We start from the raw sequence: 21062 nt of genomic DNA, 5'->3' as shown, positions 1-21062 counted from the left end.
TAGCTAGGATACTTAGATGGTAGCCAATATGTTACAGATGATCATCATGAGGTTGGTTATGTTAAAAAAAATATAGTATAACTGCTTTTCTTTGACGTATTTTGTTTAAAGTAGTAGATCATACAGTGTTGTTGAGTAAACTCACTAAAGACTGCTTCCTAGCTGTATGGCTTTAAGAGTTGGTATCAGCAAATACATAAGTACTAGCAGACTTCTTTGCGTTAGTCTTGTGCTTCAGGGAGGAACAGATACTTCAGCTTTGGAGCCCTGAAGAGGGAGGAGAACAGGTAGTAGTAAGGCTGTGTCTCTGTCCTAGAATTAGCAGTACACAGCGCTGGTCTGGCAGTGTGCTGCTGGAATAAATGCAGTTTCATCCTGCAAGATGGCATTTTGTATTTGAGCCCAATTTTCACAAATAAAGCAAACTTAACTGAAAATTGTGTGTTTCCTGAGAAACAATATATAATTGCTAAGTTCTGCCAACACAGCAGTGCTGTTAAGGGATCATAGATTCTCTCACTCAGCTCCTACCTGGTAGTTGACTTAGATTTTTGTGAGTGAGAATTGGTAGTCTAAACAATGTGGCCTGACACAGAAGGTGGGGTACCATTCCGAATTAAGCTACCCTAAATCTAACCAAATACAGGATTGAGAATCTGTTTAGGATGGGAATCTATTGACGCCTCACTTTAGGTGTTTGCCTGTAGCTGTATATAGGAGCACAGATTCGCCTGTAGTCAGTGGGGCTATAGTCAATACAGCCGGTGGAGATGAGAGAACAATTCAGCTTTTACCCTAAAGTAAACACCTAGTGACTGGTCAGTTGAGTTGTTGTCTAGGTCTTGTCAGTGGTGTTGACTAGATTTTCATACCCTCTGATGGGAATTTAGAACACTAGTGCACCTAGAGATACCTAAGTATAGCTATCCACATCTCAGTCGCCACCAGCGCTTCATATTTGGAAACTGCAATTTCAGGGGTTTGGCATAGTAGATGATTTCCATATCTGTCTTACAGTCAACAGAAATCGAACACCTACGTTTTGCTCCATCCTAAAGATTTTCTTCTGGAACAACAGGCTGTATTTATTTTTAGGGAAACGGAGATGGAATCAAGGGGGTTATATTAGGAACAATTTTTCCCCCCTGACTAATCATCTGGTGTTGTGTAGGAAATGAAATGTTTTAGTCAAATGCTAAACAAGGCGGTTATTAGTCCAGTTTACTTAAGGTAAAAAATGTGTTGTTTGCTTTTCAGATGTGAAAGATACTTGCTATATTGTATTTTTTCTTTTCTGTATTGTATGTTTGTCTTTTCCAGTTGAAGTTTTACTGTCTCTTTCTCTCCTTTGGCATGAGATGCACTTAGCCATTTCTTTTTTTCTTTTTCTTTTTTCTAATTTCTCTTCAATACATTTTCTAGTAATTCCTGTTGCTCCCAAAATGCGATAAAGAGCCATTCCCAAAAGTTACAGGTGACCGCAGTTCACTCCGTTTCACTCAAAAGAGCCTCAAAGATTAGTTTGTTTTTCTCACAGTGATTTGAAAAGCTGTACAGTCTTAAAGTTAAAAAAAAAAAAAAAAAAATCATACTTTGAAATGTGTCCTTTATCTTGAGCCATCAATGCATGCTGGTTAAAATTGTTAAAATCAGTCTGTCACTTCCCTTTGTAAAGTCTCTGAGTTCAGAGATCCGTGTAAAATAGAAATGCTGTACTCTGTCCGTGGACAGCTTCATTTAAGACTGAAGAGTCTTATCTTGAATTTCTTCTGAACAGTCGTACCCCTGGAAGCCGACAAGCCTCCCCAACAGAAGTAGCTGAACGCTTGGGCCCCAATCCCAGCACCGCAGAAGGATTAGGTCCACTTCCCAATCCTACAGCCCACAAGCCTCTGGTAGAAGAATTTTCAAATCCGGAAAATCAGAATCTAGATGCCATGGAACAAGTTGGTCTTGATTCTCTACAGTTTGACTATCCTGGCAATCAGGTACAAATGGACTCTGCAGGAGCTACTGTAGGACTTTTTGACTACAGTTCTCAGCAGCAGGTTAGTACTGGACTTGAAAACATACCAGATTAGTCCCTTAAGTTTTGCATTATCCTCTTTGATAAATCAGTCATTTAAGCATATAATGCATTGGATTTTATTTTGCTTGTGACTTAGTCAAAGGCAAATAAATATGTATTTAATCTAGAAGAATATTGGTGTGTAATTTTCTAGTTTAGTAACTTATTAGGATATAAACTTGCTTTAAAATCTCTTTTTCTAAGTAAATCCCAGTATATTATAGCCCTGACTTTTGAAAACTGAAATGCATCTTTTGTTCTTTTCCAATAGCTTTTCCAGAGGACTAATGCTCTGACTGTTCAGCAGTTAACAGCAGCCCAGCAGCAGCAGTATGCACTGGCTGCAGCTCAGCAACCACACATAGGTGAGGTTTTTGTGTAATACAGCAGGTGTCCCTGGCAAAAGTGGGTGTGTTGCTTTGGTATAATCCTTTCAGTTTTACCCGTAGTATTTTAATTCAAATAGGTGCTGATCCATTGGTCCATTTTAGTGGTTCTCTTGAAAACTGCTCAGAATGACTGCTTAAGGCTGTCCTGTCCTTAGACAAAGTTTTCTGTTGTGTAAATTTTCGCCTACTTTGGGCTGTTGTATACGAAGAAATAAACATTATTTTTGCTTGTGTAGCACAATAGTTGAATTGATGGAAGAAAAGGTCAGAAAGCTTCTCTGCTCTAAGTAGTGATAGAAACACTAGCTTTATTTACTAAAATACAAAAATATGCAAATTTGTTATTCTATTGCAGTTATGTATTTTTAATAATCCAGTTAAAAACCATTGCATAGTAGGATTTTGAAATCAAACTTGTGTTAATTGGTTCTTCCTTGTTGATGGCACCTTTTAAACAGATAATTGTTTATTCTTGTGTGGTATTCTTTCTTTGTGATGAAATTAATTCTTTAGCAAGCTTTTTTTTCTGTCCTTTTAAAGTATTCAGTGACTTAATTAAATGCATAAAGTTCTTTGTGTGCTGGGAACTCAAGAAGGAGGCTGTATTTCAGTGACAACTGTGTTTGAGGTGAGGGATGTTGGAACACGCAGGGAAGCAATTCGTTATTTCAGGAAGGGAGCTCCCCAAATTCTGACAGTGTAGGGCAGGTTTAAAGGTTGCTGCCCTTCCCGCTCTCCATCACCAGGCTGTTGAGGTGTGTGCCCCTGTCCCCTTTCTCTGCAAGGGAAAAAGAGCTCTCGGGATCAGGCAGAAATAGGAAGTAGCATCTTCCGAGGGATGTGTCCGTGTTCTCCTGCGACATGGTGACAGTTGAGTTTCCCGCCGGCTTGTTTTTGGCTAGATTGTGAGGTCTGTTCAGACAGGATCAGCAGCCTACAGTTGGGGTTTAGAAATGGCAGATCTTTAGTGTTATGTAGCTGACTAATACAGTCTTAGAGCTGGGAGTGTGGCAGCTGGAGATGTTTGAGTCCACGAGTCCTGCCTTCTTGCCTGTCTGTGACTTCCAAACTTCAGAGAAGCCCCTACTTTGTATAAAGTGTGGACTGAGCAGTCAGCTGTGTCTTGCCCTTTTCAAATGCGGCCTCTTCTGATATGCATATTAATAGAAATTTAGCAAGAAGCCTTCTGTTTGGAAGGAAGAACACGGTTTGATGTGCTGTGCTTGCTGGATTGGTTGCTGCCTCAGCATTGGAGAAAGTACATGAACCTGACTGAGAGAGGAAACTCTGTGTGACGATGCTTTGTTTGAGTTTCTTCAGTCTTCTCCTTCTGTTACAATCCTTGTATCAAATGTGGATTCTTGAAAGTAAGATTAGCATCTCATAACTGGCTGTTACAAAGCCAGGTATCTGATTTAAACTATCTGGTTAGATTTTTTTTTTTCCTATTGTCAGTGAAAAGAGATTTGTATTGCTAGCAGATAATTCATTCTATCTGGCTGATTCACTTAAGACACTAGATGATTTGTCTGATAAAGATTTAGTTGTACGACTAGTGTAACTTCTAAAGTTGGGCAAGGTAAATTCCACTTTGAATAATCCTTTCTACATAAAGGTGGGTAGATACACATGAGAGAAATTTTCTTGGGAGTCTGTAGATCCAGAAAATAAATTAAAAAAAAAAAATTGTTAGACCTTGGGCTTAATAAAAAAGGACTGGTGAGAAGACATGGAAATGTTGATTTCTGCAATGAAATTCTGTCATTTCTTCTACCTCCAAGGTACAAGCAGTTCTGATTTCAACAGATATGCTTTGTGATTTGATTGGTTTGAATATGATGTTGCTTGCTAAGTATGTTAGCTATAATTAAACTCTGTTTATTACTGTAGCAGGCGTATTCTCAGCAGGCTTGGCTCCAGCTGCTTTTGTGCCAAACCCATACATTATCAGTGCTGCTCCTCCAGGTACTGACCCATACACTGCAGCTGGATTAGCTGCAGCAGCTACCCTAGCAGGTAACTGAACACTTTCTAGTGTATGTCGTGATAATTTTACTGAACGAAATCAGAAAAAAGCTGGAATACATCCTGTTTATTCTTTGTAAATGTATTTCTAGGAAGGAGGGACTTGTAGGAAAATTAATACTGCTGTTTTGAAAATGTTCACTAAAATGTGAAGAGATTCAGTTTCTGTTATATGGATTCTGAGTATTTCTTTACACTGGACTTTTATATGCAATTATTAGGTTTCTTCTAAAAACGTTTATCCTTAATAAGGTTTCATCTGACATTAGTGGCAAGTGTTACTTTCGAAAGCCAAGACAGCTAGCGCTTCCTTGTATGTCTACTCGGTGCATTAGTTTTTCTAATTCTAGATTTTTCTCATTCCCAGTGGGCATGAGAATAAAGATGGTCTGCAGTGTGCTAAAATGCCCAGACAACAGATAAACCCCAAGCCAGGAAAACTTAAAAGGTTAATAGGTACTGCTGTGAAACCACACTGCTGAGTATTCAAGTCCCAGCTAGTGCTCAGACCCGAGCATAACATTTTGGAAAATGTCGTGGAAAACCTGTATCTCCAGTTGGCGGTTTCACAGGAAAGGCAGTAGAAAGAACTAGAATATATGTATACATAACGCATTTTGTGTACAATACAGTGATAGAGCTCGTTCTTCTGTGGAGTCTTTATCACTAGACTGGAAGAGGGACGTGTGCCCGCTCTGAAGAGTGTGACAGAGTAGGCAGAGGCAGTCGGTGTGGTTATTAGCAAAGGAAGCATATAGAAAGGCAGAGTGATCAAAGTCTCAGTGTATCACTATCAGGAGGATGACTTTGGTTCATTCCGTGATGTTCTGAAATGATCTTTTTTCCAACCATGGAAACTGACTTTGAGTGTTCTTTGGTATACAAGCTTTGCTTACTTTAAGTTTTTCCTTTACCACCCGAGTCTCACAGGGATACGTATTTTTTCAGAGAAAAGGTGTGGTTTGATGCGAGTCCTTTAAATTAACCCACTTGTGTTCATGTATCGTTTTGGCTAATATGGGATTTAATTTCTCTTTAATACTGATTTCTGTTTTGACATTTAGAAGATAGATCAGTGAGGGATGCTACAAACAATACAAACAATTACTTTAAGTAGCTGCAATAGATGGAATAATCATGTTTTCTGGTTTTAGGTCCTGCTGTGGTTCCACCTCAGTATTACGGTGTTCCGTGGGGGGTGTATCCAGCCAATTTATTTCAGCAGCAAGCTGCAGCAGCAAACACCACAGCAAATCAGCAAGCGGCTTCACAGGCACAACAGGGACAGCAACCGGTATGTTCTGCATAAAAAGATGTGCATTTTCCAGTATATAAGGATCAGCTGCTAGAAAATTTTACATAATTCAGATGTTGTGTTGTATCAAATAATAAATTAATATTAAAATTTCTGAATTTGCTTACATTATTGCTTATCATAGTCTTTAAAAATTCACTTCTGCATACTAAATATTCAGCTTATTTTGCAGTCCCAATTTTGAAATAAAAAACATTAAAAATAATTCCTTTAATCCAGGTTACTGTGCTGTTATGTTTATGTCTAGGTAGTGCTGCCTGTACAATTACTCAAAACTTAATGTAAAGTTGAAAACTAATCTAGGAAGCTGACATAAGGGGATGAAATGAGATATGTCAGTAATTTTAGGATATTTTTTCTTTCAAGCTTGGGTAAAAATTGATCTGTGTATTTATTAACTAGCTGGGAAATGCAATGTTACACATTTTTCTTTGTCCCTTTAAAAAGTAGAGGATTAATATCAATAGGTTTGTTGCTTCATAGAGAAGAGGGAATGCTCTGCATATTTTTCTGAGACAGAATAATTGTATTACAACATCACCATGCGCCATATGTTATTTTTGCCTTGGTAAATCTAGTAAGCAGTTATTACAAGAACTTGTTGAAGTTTCCATTTCTTTAACTTTTAAAAAAATGTTACTTTTTCTGTTGTTACCCTGAATGTGTTTTTAAAACCATTAGATGATCTTTCAGTATAAACAAAAGGCCTTTTCCACAAAGGAAAACCCCAGATCTTACCATGATCTTATGCTTGAATGAATGTGTGTGTGTGTTTGGTTTGCTTTGTTGTTTTTTTTTTTTCCTAGCAGTATGGTAAATTTCAGTGCCATTCTTATAAACTTAATAAGAGAAGTGACTCTGGGTTACCATAAAGTTCCAGAGTAGCTTCATCACTGTTTTAATATTCAGGTGGATCTTTCCTCCTCCGGATTGTTGTTATCAGTGAACTGCACTGATAACTGAATGTGTCTCATCCCTCCAGTGGGTGTTTTTTTTTTTTTTGCTTTCTCTATAAAATTAATATCTAATTTATGCAAATCACATGTAGGATATTTTATGGGGATATATTGTAAATTTTATTTCTCTCTTATTTTGGACCTGGAAAAGATTGTTTTAACCAAGAGGGATAGAGTAGTTGCAAGAATTTAGGTTGCTTTTCAATCAGATTCGCAGAGATACATTGTCAGAACATAATAAAATAAGCCTGTGTTGCATGGTGATGGAGTGTTACGTGAATTCTTAAAACTTCGTGGGTGCATTTTTTACAGCATTGTGGCAGTGTGGTGTTAATTATTTAGACGAGTTAACTACAAGCTCTGAAGTATTCAGACTTACATCATTTTGATTGCCTAAAAATGTAAACAAATGCATTTCTCAGGAAAGGACAGGTGTTCAGGTATGAATAATGCAGATCATAAATTTATCACTCTTACAGATTTTCTTCCTTACTTTATTCTCATTGATTATACAATACATATTGATGGAACATACCAGAGTCCAGAGCAGGGCAGATATTCTGTTGTCACATTTGTCAGCAAAATAGTTTATGCCTTTTATTCTTTGTATGTATATGTCCTTGAAACCAGTAAGGTGGCGTATTCTCAAAATGAAATTCAGAGCTAAGTGGCATCAAATATGCAAAGCAACTGTTCTAGACCTTTTTTAGCATATAATGGGCTTGCTTTCTCACCTGTTAAGGAAAGGGTGTTGTATTGGTCTCTTCCAGGTTTTGCGTGCTGGAGCAACTCAGCGCCCACTTACTCCCAATCAGGGTCAGCAAGGGCAGCAGGCAGAGTCACTGGCAGCAGCTGCAGCAGCAAATCCAGCTTTGGCTTTTGGTCAGGGTCTTGCTACAGGCATGCCAGGTATGGATGTTATCAGTGGATTAAGAGATTCACTGAAAGTTAAAATATTGGTGTTATTAGACAACAGATTAACTATCGAAGTCCTGTTACGGTTATGTAAGCTTCCTAGAATTGAGTTTTATCTAGTTTTATGTTGTTCAGTTGGATTAAAATACTGGCATGGGATTCTTACAGCACAAGAAATTCCTCCTGGCGGCTTTTTTTTGGAGTGTTTTCTCTGTATTTGCTGTTACAAATGCTTGCACAAGTTGTATCGTAGATTTTTGCAGAATAATTTCATATCTAATGAAGCAACTACGTGCTGTCTTAAAAAGTCATGAGTTGTCTGGTTACTTTGATACATCAAAAGTATTAGTTTGTCTTTCTGAAGTAATTTTTTACTTATGGCATATAATAATAAAACCTAAAATTCAGATTTCAAAATTAGGAAATTTTAAAGAAAATTACTGCTTAATCAACTCTGAAGATCACAACATGCTTGAAGTGGAAAGACTCCAAAGCTTGGGGTCTCAGATGCTTCTAGTGTGCATGGCTTCTGACTTATCCAGGGATGGTTATTCTGAGTTTCAGCACGTGTCATAAATGCACAATGCGTTAGCTTGAAGTTCAGCGTCACTTTTAAGGTATAATTATCTGGGCAAGAACAATTTAAGTATACTTGGCCGTTCTTCAGTATGAAAGTTCAGATTTTATAGTGAAGTTAGGTAACGTTGATGGTAGCTGCACATGCATTTGACTAGTACAGGTTGTCTCCTCTGTCAGCACTACTGTGAAATGCCTCACAACCTGTAGAAGTCAGAGTTCGTTGCTGGATGCTCTGGGACCACATTGTGCACTTTGCCTTACCCAATCAGATTTTACACTTCTAGCTGCAGAACAGACTGGCTTCTGTGTTTTTCTTGTCTGTTTTTTTTATAGCTGCCACTTGTATTTCGTCTCATGCAATAGTATCTTCAGCTTTTAGCATCTTGCTTTCACCTAAAATGAGGAACCAGCAAAGCGTGCTGTCACAGCACCTGTCAAGTGGTCTGCATGTCACCAAAGCAGTGGACAGGGCCTGCAAACAGTGAGGCATACAAGAGATGCTATAAGCATCTTTGCAAAAGCCTCAAAGGCTTAGTTTTGTGTTTGTGTGTGTGTTTTGGGGTGGATGAGTGTGTGTGTTAATAGTTATTTATTAGTTCTTGCTTTGGACATGGAGCTCTAAGACTTCGGAGTGGTCCGTGCATTGTGAAAAGCCTGTGACATTTAGCTTGAGTCAGATCAACATCTGAGACCTTGACCCAGCCCAAATTTGTGACTTCATTATAGGAAGACTTAAAAGAGCATAATTTTGAAAAAGAAAAGTACCAATCTTAAGTAATTCAAGGGTAGTTGCTAAAACCCACAAAAAGGTCCCCCTCTCCGAACAGATGATTGAAAGTAATACTGAGTGGTCAGATGCATAAACTTGGTCATGCCAGAGCGTGTCCTGGGGAGACTGGACTTGAAGAGTTTTTTCCTCCTCTGCCAGCCCCAAGAGGTTTTCTGTGAGGGCAGGAACCTTTTTATTCAGTTTCCATTGTAGGTTGCTGCTTTGTCCCATCTGCTCTATACCTGGATGGCCAGAGAAAAACTTTATTCATGTGAGCATGTTTCAGACTGATCAGTAATAGGAATTGTGTGCATCTGGCTTTCAGCCTTACTGACCAAACTGTTACAGGGAATTGGGCTCAAAATATAAAGAAAAAGGACATTTATTTTCTCAGTCATCATAAGCTGATTTTGTAATGAGTCATAGGAAGCGCTGGTGATTCCTGTTCTTAGGTGAAGGAAAAGCATATCGGATGATGAAATGAACACAAGGCCTTCTAGGTGGGAATCACAGTACTGGTTTTGATGTCTGTATTTCAGCTAGATACTGAAGGCCCCTTTTATAGGTAGGCAAGAGAAATAGGAACTTTTAGTCATGATTCATCTGACTCCATTTTAGTTACCTGATTTAGGATAAAGTTGAGTTTTGCTCCAGAGATGCCTTTTTCTATACACTTAATACAAAATTGAGTCAAGATCACTAAATTACATCTAGATACCAAAATGTGATTAAGTGAATACCAGGCAGTGACCACTGAACAACACACATAATAAACAGGCAGAAAACACATGGAATTCTTGTCTCAGTGGACTTAAATGTTTTAGAAGAAAGTGTAGGTCCAAGTTGAGTTTCAAGCTTTTGAATATTCTTTGTAGAGAATATCTGTAGTTTGGCTTCACTGTGAGCTAGTAAACAAGAAAATAGTACTCAGCTCTTCAATACTGCTGTCTTTAAATTTTCAGCTGCTTTCTCTTTGTACACTCTTCCTGTTGGATGAAATTAATGAACTATCCCAACTATGGGATTGTTTTATTTTTCAAATTTGATATTTCAGGTACTTCGGTGTTAATTATTTGGGGAGGCGTACTCATGTAGCACTTAAGGCACATACCTTATCTTAAGCGTGAAGGGAAAGTGTCTGAAATCCAGGTTGCTTTTCATGTAATGTTTTTGTTAAATCCGTTTTCAGAAAAATTCAGATGGTTCTTTGAAACCATCAAAAGTGAAGTACATTGTGCATTGGAGTTGTGCAATTACATTTTGAATTCTCCCAGTCCTAATTTAGCAAGACTTTCACTAACACGGATTCGTAAAACCCAGACAGTTTCTGATTTAATAAATGTGCAAGACAAAGGCAGAGGGTACTCCCAGTTTCATCATAATATGATCAATATACATTCTTTCCTATGAATAAAACCAGTCCTCATTGCAGACAACAGCTTAGTCATCCAAATTCAGGAGTCTGCATGTGACCTCAGTTGTTGTAAGGAGTCATTGTGCTCAGTGGAGACTTCCCCAGTGCAGTTGCTGTACAGAGGCTGCCGAGCTGCTCAGCTTACCCTGAAATAGATGTCTAGTGGCGGGTCAGCCGAATCCCTTTGGAGGCTTCGTTGACTGCATTGGCTGGTTCAGATGCAACTTAGTTTTAGTGAATTGATGCAAGCGAAGCTGTTAGCACTGACTGTAGTGGTGCATCTAGCGTGCAGGTGGGCACGTGAATGGACTTGTCTGAAAAACATGTATGAAATTTAAATCAACAATTTCTGTCTATTGGCATTGCATTTTTTTAATTGGAACATTTTTAGAGAAATTTGAAATGTGACGCTGCAGTAGGCCATGCATTCTGTGCCTCACAGAATGGCAGGGTCTGGAAGGGACCTCTGGAGATCATCTAGTCCAACCCCCATGCTGAAGCAGGTTCACCTACAGCAGGATGCACAGGACCACATCCAAGCAGGTTTTGAATATCTCCAGGGAAGGAGACTCCACAGCCTCCCTGGGCAGCCTGTTCCAGTGCTCTGCCACCCTTCTCAGAGTAACAAAGTTTTTCCTCATGTTGAGGCAGAACTTCCTGTGCCTGTTGCCCCTTGTCCTGTCACTGGGCACCACCAAAAAGAGCCTGACCTCATCCTCTTGACACCCGCCCTTTAGATATTTATAAGTGTTGATAAGGTCCCCTCAGTCTTCTCTTCTCCAGGCTAAACAGGCCCAGGTCTCTCAGCCTTTCCTCAAAAGAGAGATGCTTCAGCCCCCTCTCATCTTCATAGCCTCCGCTGGACTCAGGACTCCAGATGTGGCCTCACCAGGGCAGAGTAGAGGGGGAGGAGAACCTCCCTCGACCTGCTGGCCACACTTCTTAATGCACCCCAGGATACCGTTGGCCTTGGCCACAAGGGCACATTGCTGACTCGTGGTCGACTTGTCTACCCCAACTCCCAGGACCTGCTCCGCAGAGCTGCTCTCCAGCAGGTTGACCCCCAGCCTGTACTGGTGCACGGGGTTATTCCTCCCCAGGTGCAGAACTCTACACTTGCCCTTGTTGAACCCCATTAGGTTCCTCCCCACCCAGCTCTCCAGCCTGTCCAGGTCTCTCTGAATGGCAGCACAGCCCTCTGGTGTGTCAGCCGCTCCTCCTAGTTTTGTGTCGTCAGCAAACTTGCTGAGGGTGCACTCCAGGTACTATGAAATGCAGGTCCAGTTTAATTGTGGCAGACATACAGGGAGTTACAGTATTGGCAAAGTTATGATGGTTATAGAAAGTATAAATAATTTACTGGTAGGCTAGTAAGTTCTGAATTTGATTTGTGAGAGGACAAGTGCAGAGATAAAGCTGTGCATGTCTTCGTCAGAACAAATGAAAGATTATAGTGGTTCAGGTTTTGGTGAGCTTGGGAGGCTGAAGTGAGGACTGCAGCATTTAAGGAAAGATGGAAGATTAAGAGCTGAATAAATTTTCAGATCTGTATGCAGAGGAAAATAATTGGATCTTGGGAACGTTGAGAAGGGAGAAGCTTTAAATTGTCTACACAGGGAGAGGACTCTACAGTGACTTGCAGGTTGTGCTCTTGAGTGGAGAGAGAGGTGTCAGTATGGTAGTGTTAAAAGGGGCAGATAATTGAGTTGGCAGTAAGAAGTGTCACATCTGTTAACTTAAATTGAGTAGAGAGAAGTGACAAAACTCTGACATACGCTTCAGTGTCATCAGCAAGGGAAGTTGCATAGAGGGAAGGGAGTAGGAGATCTGGGCAGAGCTTTGTGGTATTGCAACAAAAATGTGAGAAGAGAGTGTGAAATATCCAGTGAAAGACGCTGAAGAAATTACTGGATGGATAGAGCAACACTAAGAATGGGCTACAGGAGCCAAGAGAACAGATTTCCTCTCATTCTCCCATTCTTTAAGAACACTTAAGGTTTGTGTGAAAAGAATCCAGAAAGTTTTCAGAGTCTATGGTTTTGGAGACATTTGGAAATCATTTCAGCAAAGCACAGTACTGGTAAACCAGATTGTTTCCTTTCATATTCCCTGCTGATCTGGAGACAGTAAGTGTAGATAGAGCAGTTGAATTCTAAAATAAAAGGTCTGATTAGAAGCAAAGAGTATGTTTTAGATTTTTGGTTGCAGTGGAAGACCACAGTAAGCTTGAATGTGAAGGCACTGAAATGAGCTTTGATAGTTGTTAATTGGGAGAGGAAATTGCACAGCCACAGGGAGATGATGATATGATGGAGAGATAATAAAAACTGAAACAGGAGGAGAGAGGGAGTTAGAGAGGAGAATATCTGTTAAGTCACCGTCTTTGGTAAGACAGAAGGCTGGGAAATAGTTTTTGTCTCCGTGCTCACCATTCTGGGATAGGGTGAAAAGTTGCTAGAATACTGTGAAGGAAGGGAAAGCAGAAGACTCATTTTGCCGTTTGAAATTATTTAATCTGATCTGAGATTATCTCTCAGATTTTTTTTTTTTTTTTAATGTCAAAGCGAATAATTTTATACCTTTGAGGCCATGGATGCACTTAGCAAGGTCTTAGCAATTTCACAAATGGTCCTACGTTGCTTTGTTTTAGTAGTTTTGAGTAGGAAGTTGAGAGGCCTCCTGTTCCAGGTCAGGATGTATTCAGTTCAGAGCGCCTGTCAGTTCTCATGCATAGCTTGAACGTTCTGTGATGGATGGTGTCATGATGCTAATGACCTAACTTATTGATGGTAAATTTAAGTGACCTGTTTGTGAGTGGCATCACAGAAAAGATAGTGACATGGAAGTATCAAGAGAAATTAGGCATTTTGTAATGCCAGTTACTTCCATTTTTTTAATTCAGCATACTAGTCAAATATTTTAGAAAACCTAAAACTAATGTATTCAACTGCATTAGTATTAATCCCAGTAAATTTAATTTATGCAATACTGTAAGTTATCTTTTGGGGGGGTTTTGCCCCCTTAAGTATTTCGTGTTGGAAAATCAGCTTGTTTACATTGTGGACTTCAAGTCATATAAAATACTGTGTATTAGTTTCAGTTAAGCACAAGGGTGTAAATATATGATCAGTCCTTTTTTATACAGCTATAGCATTATGCATGGGTGCAAACATTTGAAGAGGGTAGGTGGACAGAGTAAATACTGGTAAGTATTAACCAATTCTGAGTTCTGAAAAAGTGGTTTTATAGGTACAGCAGTAACAAATGGCAGGACCAACATGGTATTATCAATTGAAAGTGTTGTGAGTAAAAGTAGAAATGATGTAGGTACCGGTAATTAAACATTGCTAGTGTATTCAGGAACATATATGGTATTATAAAGGGCTTTCGTGCTGTGTCACAAATCTTCTAATATTCTGTGCTGTGTTCTCCACAGTAAGACAACAGTCACTCTCACCTTTCCCTGCTTTGGGAATGTAGCAACCTTCCTTAATAGCGAAGGTGGTAGAGCAGCACACCACGATGTTGTAGGTGGACGAGGCAGTGGTACCTATAGCAAAGCTTTCCTAAGCCAATTCGATTGTAAGAACCTGTTTAGGTTGGTTTTAAGTAGCCAGACTTTCAGACAGACTCTGTGGAGGACAGCTGTCTGCCTGTGCTGTTGGTGGGAAAGAGAAGGTAGATGCAACTGGAGTGCGAAACCAGTAGTGAGCAGTGAGAATAAACAGGTTTGGAGTGATAGTAATGGCAAGTTTTCGTAACCAGTGTAGTGCGTTCATCTCCAGAACCGTGAATTAAACCTAAAGATCTGGATTTTCATCACTCCTTTCCTTTTTGGTTACTACCTAAGTTTCCTTCGTATCTTCAGATTTTCTTACTGTGGGAGAATTTGGACCTGTGTCTCCCTGCAGAGTACTGTAACCACCAGGCCAGTAGGCAGGTGGTGTTCCCAGCTGTGTTTTTGGAGCAAGGCATCTCGGCAGAAGCAGTTACACAGATGTTTTAGAAATTGAGGGGAACAAAATATGGCTTGGAAGCCTGGTGGTGGAAATGCTCCCCTGGAATGAGAGGCGCAGGTCTTTATGTTCATGTCCATAGGTATTTTGGAGAAATCTGCTAGACCTGGTTCTGAACATACGTGGAAATTGACTTAAAATAGTGTGCAAAATCCGGGTTCTTACATGTACAAAAATAGATGTGTGAGTTTTCTAATCTTGACTTTTTTTCTTAATAGCATTAGTTTATATTTGAACATGGGAGGAATATTGAAATTTTCTTGGGTTTTGTTTTATTGCTTTATAAGAATAGTCAGCCTAAAAATTAGACACTGTTATCTTTCCATTGTCAGCACCCTTTCTTAGATTATCCTAGCTCTGGTCTTCCATTTTTTTAGGCATTCTTATTCCAGTTCTTCTAGTTCACTGTAAAATTTCAGAGCTTTAAAATTAATTCTTTTATCCTAAATAAAGGTTTTTTGGTTCACTCTTTTTTCTCTTTTGCTTACCTTCATTCAGATCTTGTATCCTGTTTTCCTTCCTGGTGCTTGCTTTTCTGCTTTTTCAGTTCCTCCTCCTTTATCTCCCCCAGTTCCCTCTTAACTGTTAACTGAATGAAATTATACTTGTGTTACAGTCTTTTTTCCTGTGAAACTGACTGCTCCAAGTATTCCTGCACATGCAGCATTCCTTTCCTAATGTGTTTTTGTAGATGGGCTTTCAGGTGTGGCTAGGTAATGTATGGAATTGGCAAACTTGCATTTAGTTTAGCCCTGTAATTGTACAGATTTCAGTACCTTTTCCACAAACAAGGCTGTACAAGAGAGATGTAGAATATTTTAAATTGCTGAAAGAAGTTGATTTGATAATGATTCAAATATGACCAGTCGTGTCATTTCACTATGGTGCTAGAAACTTACTTTGTTAACCTTGAAAGTAAAATTAGACTACTAAGTTTATCTGTTATTCTAGTTTTAAAAAACTATGTATAGAGCATTCATAAATAAGATTATTTTTTTTTGTCACACTGTTTTACAATGTTCATTGTTTTTTCTTTTGATGTCCGTTTGACATTCTAAGGCAACATGGCAGAAGTGCTGTTTTCCCCGTTGTAGTTTGTTGTCAGACTATTTCAAGGAGAGAAATATGAGATTATATGAGACTACCTGTACTACTAATTCTTGTATTTTATGTTGTGTAGGCTATCAAGTACTAGCTCCCACTGCCTATTACGATCAGACTGGTGCCTTAGTAGTAGGCCCTGGAGCAAGAACTGGCCTTGGAGCACCAGTCAGATTGGTGGCCTCAACTCCTGTTATAATCAGTTCTGCAGCAGCACAAGCAGGTAGGTATTTGACCCTGCAGGGAGGTCTCTTCTGCTTTTGTACTGAGATACTGTTGATGTGTTTTGTGAAGTTTTCTGGTTGTGAAGGATATACCACGCATGCTCTCTTTCTTAGGTTGTTGCCTCCCTTTCTCTGAGACACTGCTGTTTCTCAGAGATGTGATTTGCCTTTCTTAAATTCAAATTTACAGTCCTCTCCCCATACATACGCAGGCATGTTTCTGCAAACGTTGTTGCTTGTCAGATAGGAACATTTACCCCTTTCCTCTCCCCATGCATATAACATGCACTTCTCATCAGTTCCCTAAATGGTGTCCTCTAGGAAGCATCATTTCATTGCTTCGGCCTGGCAGAAGATGACGGAGTGCTCTGGGGCCTTGTTATGCCTGTCTCCTAAAAGTATTTTCTCTTGAAAAGTGTGGCAAGGAAAAAAACAATACAATGGACAGCAGAAGAGGAGAATTAGTTATATCAAAAGTATCTAGTTTTCTTTTTCTCTTTTTATCAGTGACAAGGTCTGGTACCACTTTAGTGAACCATTGTATTTATTGCATTTGTCAAATAAAAAGCCAAAATACTAACACCAGATTAATTAAATTAATCTGTTCAGAAAATTAGATTTTATGTTAATCTATAAGCTTCTTTCTCTGTGCAGAACTCGCTTCTGACATTAGTAGCTGAAGATGTCTTTGAATGACTCTTAGCTGCAACTCTGCTATTGCAACTAAAAGTACAGTTCAGTGAACAGTAATGCCTTATATGTTTACACTGAAAATTCCCTCAATTACATTAACAATTCTGCAGCCTTGATTAGGGTACAACATATGCTGTCTTCATTTTTTTCCTCAGGTAATTAAGACTGTGTAATACTATAAAGTCTCTTTTAGTCCTTTAATATGTGAATTTCTGCTTGTTTAAGAGGGCTTCAGGAAAATACGATGTACATCTGAATAGTCCATTTTCAGTCAGAAATGTTTGAGAGAGTAATTATAATTGAAAACATGTGTTTTACAGCTGCAGCTGCTTCAGCTGGAGGAACAGCAAACAATCTCGCGGGAGCCACGAACGGTCTATTTCGGCCACTTGGTGCCCAGCCACAGCAACAGCAACAGCAAACAAATAGTAGCCTACAGTCCAATTCATTTTATGGCAGTAACTCTTTGACCAATAACTCCCAGAGCAGTTCCCTTTTTTCACATGGTCCTGGCCAACCAGGAAGCACATCTCTTGGCTTTGGAAGTAGCAGCTCTTTAGGAGCAGCTATCGGCTCTGCACTTGGTGGATTTGGCTCATCAGGTAGGTTGTTGATATAGTGAGGACATTCTGTGAGACTTTTGTGTTAAGCAAAACAATGTATCTGTATCCAGACATGTTATATACACATACATTTCTAAAAATGCAGAAATAGGTTATTCAAGTTTAAAACAACTTATAGAGGAAGTAAAAGAGTGTTTTAAATTCATTTGGGCTCTGTATAGAAGATGCATTTTTGAAGAATATCCTGTAGTCATAGATATCTTCACAATACTTTTCCATATTGAGCACTGTACTCTGCCCCATAAGTTTAACTGGTTTTAGTAAGCTTTTTTTTTTGTTTTCAAGGAAGTCTTCATTCTGTGTTTAGAATGACAATGGATGGAGATGCACTCTGTTGTTGTAATTTTCATGTCAGGAAAATTTCATCATTTTTTAAAAAATTAAATAGCATATGACTTTCTAAATTTGATCTAATATTGAATTTTTTGTTTCCATAACATTTTTTGTAGGATTTATAAAACAGAAAGACTTAATAGCCAAGAATAGTCCTTGTTAACTCTAGTGGGTTTAATCTGAGATACAGTTAAGTCTAAATAGTTCTGTGCAAGTTTGAGGCCTTAAATTATTTCAACAGATGCTCCTAAATATTATCAACATGTTGGTAGTTTAAAAAAAAAAAAGTCAAAACCCCCAATGTTCCTGCTTTATAGCAGAAATTTCTTATTCGCACAGTTTTTAAACATGCAAGGTAGGTTTTCTTGTATTTCAGATTCAGTATTAGTAAGGCAAGTGGAATGCCTTTTCTGAAGAATATTTCTTTTCGCTATTAATGTCTTAGTTACAGCACTGAATTGCTTATTATTAATGAAATCAGTGGAGCATGTTTATAATCCTATGTATCTTGCAGATGGGTAGAAATTGGGGGAAATTTAGGTACTCTAAAAATATTATTTTCAAAATTAAATGCCCTAAGGGAAATAATATTTAAAAAAATTTAAATGTTGAAAGAAATGTAAAAAGTGAAGATTATTACAAGATAGCTTAATATGTGGAAAAACAGAAGGAAAAACACACCTTTCAATGTTAAAACATGATACCCATTATTTGGTAACTAAGTGGAGATGAATAGTGACATCAAATATACTGTGTACCAACACAGAGACTTTCTCAGTGTTGTTTTTCATAATATAATAAAACAAATAATCCAAAAATAATAATAAAATTAAGTAATCCAAAAGATTATTTACTTTAACAAAACTAATGCTAGGAAATCCAGAATTAAGTTTTACACTGATCCTCTCTAATACCTGATTAAAAATAAAAATAAATAAAGGTAGAGGCTAATCAGTCGCATAAGGTTTCTTAATTTTCGATAATACCACAGCAGGTAAATCTTCTTTACAAAGCAGTTGTGCTATCGAAGTGCTGTATTTTGTAATTTAATTGGTCCCGAACTACTGTAGGATTTCAGTGAATTCTTAGCAGCTGTGTTTCGCTCTAGGTACAGCTTCATTTCGTTGATAGACAGTGTATTTAATACAGCGCACCCGTTTTAAGTCTCTATATAGAGTAGTTTTAAGTCATAGAAGTCTTCATCCAGCATTATCACAAGGACCTCCATGCAAGACAAATTTTAGTTGTGTATCTACTTAAGCAGAGTCAGCGTAGTTCTCTCTGGCACAGGAGATTAAGCCTTTTTCTTGTAGCAAAGGTCAGTTCCAGAGCTTTGTCCAAAGCCTTCAGCATAGACAGCATATGCTGAAATCTTGCAGCAGTATGCTAGGTGATTTAATTAGCATGGTAGGGAAACAGGAAGCCTATGCTTTTGCAGTTTGAGAAGTGCTGATGAAAGGTGCTTATTGGAATAAAAGTATATTGAAAGTGCCCTTCTGCCAAGTGTAAATTGTACTTGCCGTAATAGCCACTTAAAAAATGCTTCCTGATTATATTTTTTTTAAAAAGAGCTCCTGAGCTATAGGTATCTATGAATTGAATTACACAGATGAGTACTTATACAAATGGTGTTAATGCATGTTGAGGCAAATGAAAAACAGATTTAATTTTTTTACCATCTGCCAAGGTTTCAGCGTTTTTGTAACTCACCTCAGTGTGTTCTAAAGGTTGAATTTCAGTTAAAATATAGCCACGAAGACTGACAGATGGCAATAGAGATCTTGCCCTTATGTTTTCAGTTGTTGCAGGGGGGGAAAAAAAACAGCTCTGCAAAAAATGCAAAGGTGAGCATGTTCTAGCTGAATGACTGAACACCAAAGTAAAACAGGAAGAGGCAAGCACACCGTATAAATGGCTGTATGTACTTTACAGTCTGCTCTTTTATTATAAAAGTTACTCATACTCCATTTTAAAGGTTTAGGTACATAAGTTACTGCAGCTTAACAGGTAGCTAAGAATTAGACCAACTACAGCAGCTTTCCAGATGCTTGTTTCTGGCTTGTAACAAGTGTAAAGTAATTGCATGAGCTTAGACAGTGATGAAGAGGGGTAAGCTAATTCAAATTATCTTCTGGTTTTTGTGAGCTCCGCTTGTGTGTGTGTGAAAATGCAGCTCAGCTGGTTCACGGTAACTTGTTAAGCTGCAGTAATTTAGCTGAGTAAGAAACCCTGAAAGCATCATGTAGCATTGTATTAACATTCGCATGGTTTGCTAGCTGAGCCAGAACCTGTAGAGCTAGTCTCGAATCTCAAATCTTAAGATTTCTTTCAACTGTTGCCTTAATTTGCTTTTCTGATTTCTTCTTCTCAATCTCCATGCCTAGGTAGTCCAGTACCTTTTCCTTCTGGCTTCTCCTCTAGTATGTCTTCCTTCCCGGTTTCCAGGCAACATTTATCTCCCGCTTCCCCTCCCAGATGTTTCTGTTTCTGCTTGTACTGCGTGGTGTTCCCATCATCAGCTTCCTATTCCAGTCTTTTTGCCCCACAGTCATGTGTACCTTCTACAGCCTAACTTTTCTTCAAATCTGCTTTCTTTCCATCCTCAGTTCCACTGGTTTTGAAAGTGCTTGCCAGTTTTTCTTACAGTCTCCTTGTTGGCTCCTTTGTCTGACCCTTTTCTCTACCTGGTTCTGGTTTCCTTTTTTTCTTTTGTTTTTTGTTCTTTTTCCCTGGTCTATTTCTTATGTTTGGCTTTTGTCTCCTTTGCATTTGAATTAGAAAACTTCCACACTGCCTGATGGGCCTTCCGAACACAAGATGGGATCATGGACAGCAGTTTTAAGTCCATTTTTGGCATGGCACACAGAAGCCTAGAAGTTCAGTTGCAGGGAAGACCTTTATCGGCCATCTCAGATGTGCCATGTGTGGACAGGAGTTTTAATTTTCAGCTATGAGTCTGTAGCAGATCTGTGCTGAACTTGTGTGAACTGTGATTTTACTGAGATTTTTAGTTCAATCCAAGAGAGCATGAAAATAAAGGTCTCCTGTTGCTAGCATATTGGTCTGAGTATGTGAAAGCATGAAGTTTTCAAATAATAGGTAGCTGGATTATTTTGCTAAGGATAAAGCATCTTTCCTTGCTTATTTTTCTGAAATGGCAGTGTCCTTTGTGCAGAACTTCTTTGAAAAATTTGGTCCAAGCAGGTGCCTGCCATGAAAAGTGTTAGCCAATTTGCTATTGTTATGACAAAACAAATTAGTGTCTTAAAATGGGAAGTATCAGGTGACCTTTATATTGGGCCGTGTGCCAGCTTTAGTAGGAAGGTACCTGACAAGGGTAAAGATTATGGAAGTATAAATTCTGACCTTTCCTTTTTAAGTTGAAGTAGAAATCAATTTTCCAAATTCAGCTTAAGAAGCATCTTTGTTATCAAAATATCCATAATCTTGATTTTGTTCATGAGTATAATAATGTTCCAGTGTTTAAAATAGGCACTCTAATATTTCACTAGTATGCAACAGGTACTAGCAATTAACATTTCTAAAACCTTTTTATTGTTCTCCTAATTTATCCTAGACTGTTCATCGCCCTGCTGAATGATGCTGTGCAGGATAACCAGTCCTTCACTAATACACTGTTAC

The 21062-nt window shown here is 38.6% G+C and overlaps 1 protein-coding gene across 8 annotated transcripts in view; it reads left to right on the top strand.

The window, feature by feature from the left end:
• PUM2 (pumilio RNA binding family member 2) overlaps positions 1–21062 on the top strand; it is a 72673-nt gene that overhangs the window by 34008 nt on the left and 17603 nt on the right. For 6 of the 8 annotated variants that reach the window (XM_086460340.1, XM_086460338.1, XM_086460337.1 and 3 more), the window contains exons 6-12: positions 1778–2048; positions 2340–2433; positions 4348–4473; positions 5637–5776; positions 7524–7662; positions 15627–15770; positions 16785–17066. In XM_086460340.1, the coding sequence (XP_086316466.1) occupies positions 1778–2048; positions 2340–2433; positions 4348–4473; positions 5637–5776; positions 7524–7662; positions 15627–15770; positions 16785–17066 (1196 nt within the window). The remainder of the gene's footprint in view (positions 1–1777; positions 2049–2339; positions 2434–4347; positions 4474–5636; positions 5777–7523; positions 7663–15626; positions 15771–16784; positions 17067–21062) is intronic. The other 2 variants (XM_086460341.1, XM_086460336.1) reach the window with 2 other exon arrangements.

This window comes from Leptosomus discolor, chromosome 2, assembly GCF_034619465.1.
Source record: "Leptosomus discolor isolate bLepDis1 chromosome 2, bLepDis1.hap2, whole genome shotgun sequence".
In the NCBI taxonomy this organism is placed as follows: domain Eukaryota; kingdom Metazoa; phylum Chordata; class Aves; order Leptosomiformes; family Leptosomidae; genus Leptosomus; species Leptosomus discolor.
The sequence above is the reverse complement of the archived record's forward strand: the minus strand, read 5'-3'. Positions and strand labels throughout refer to the sequence as shown.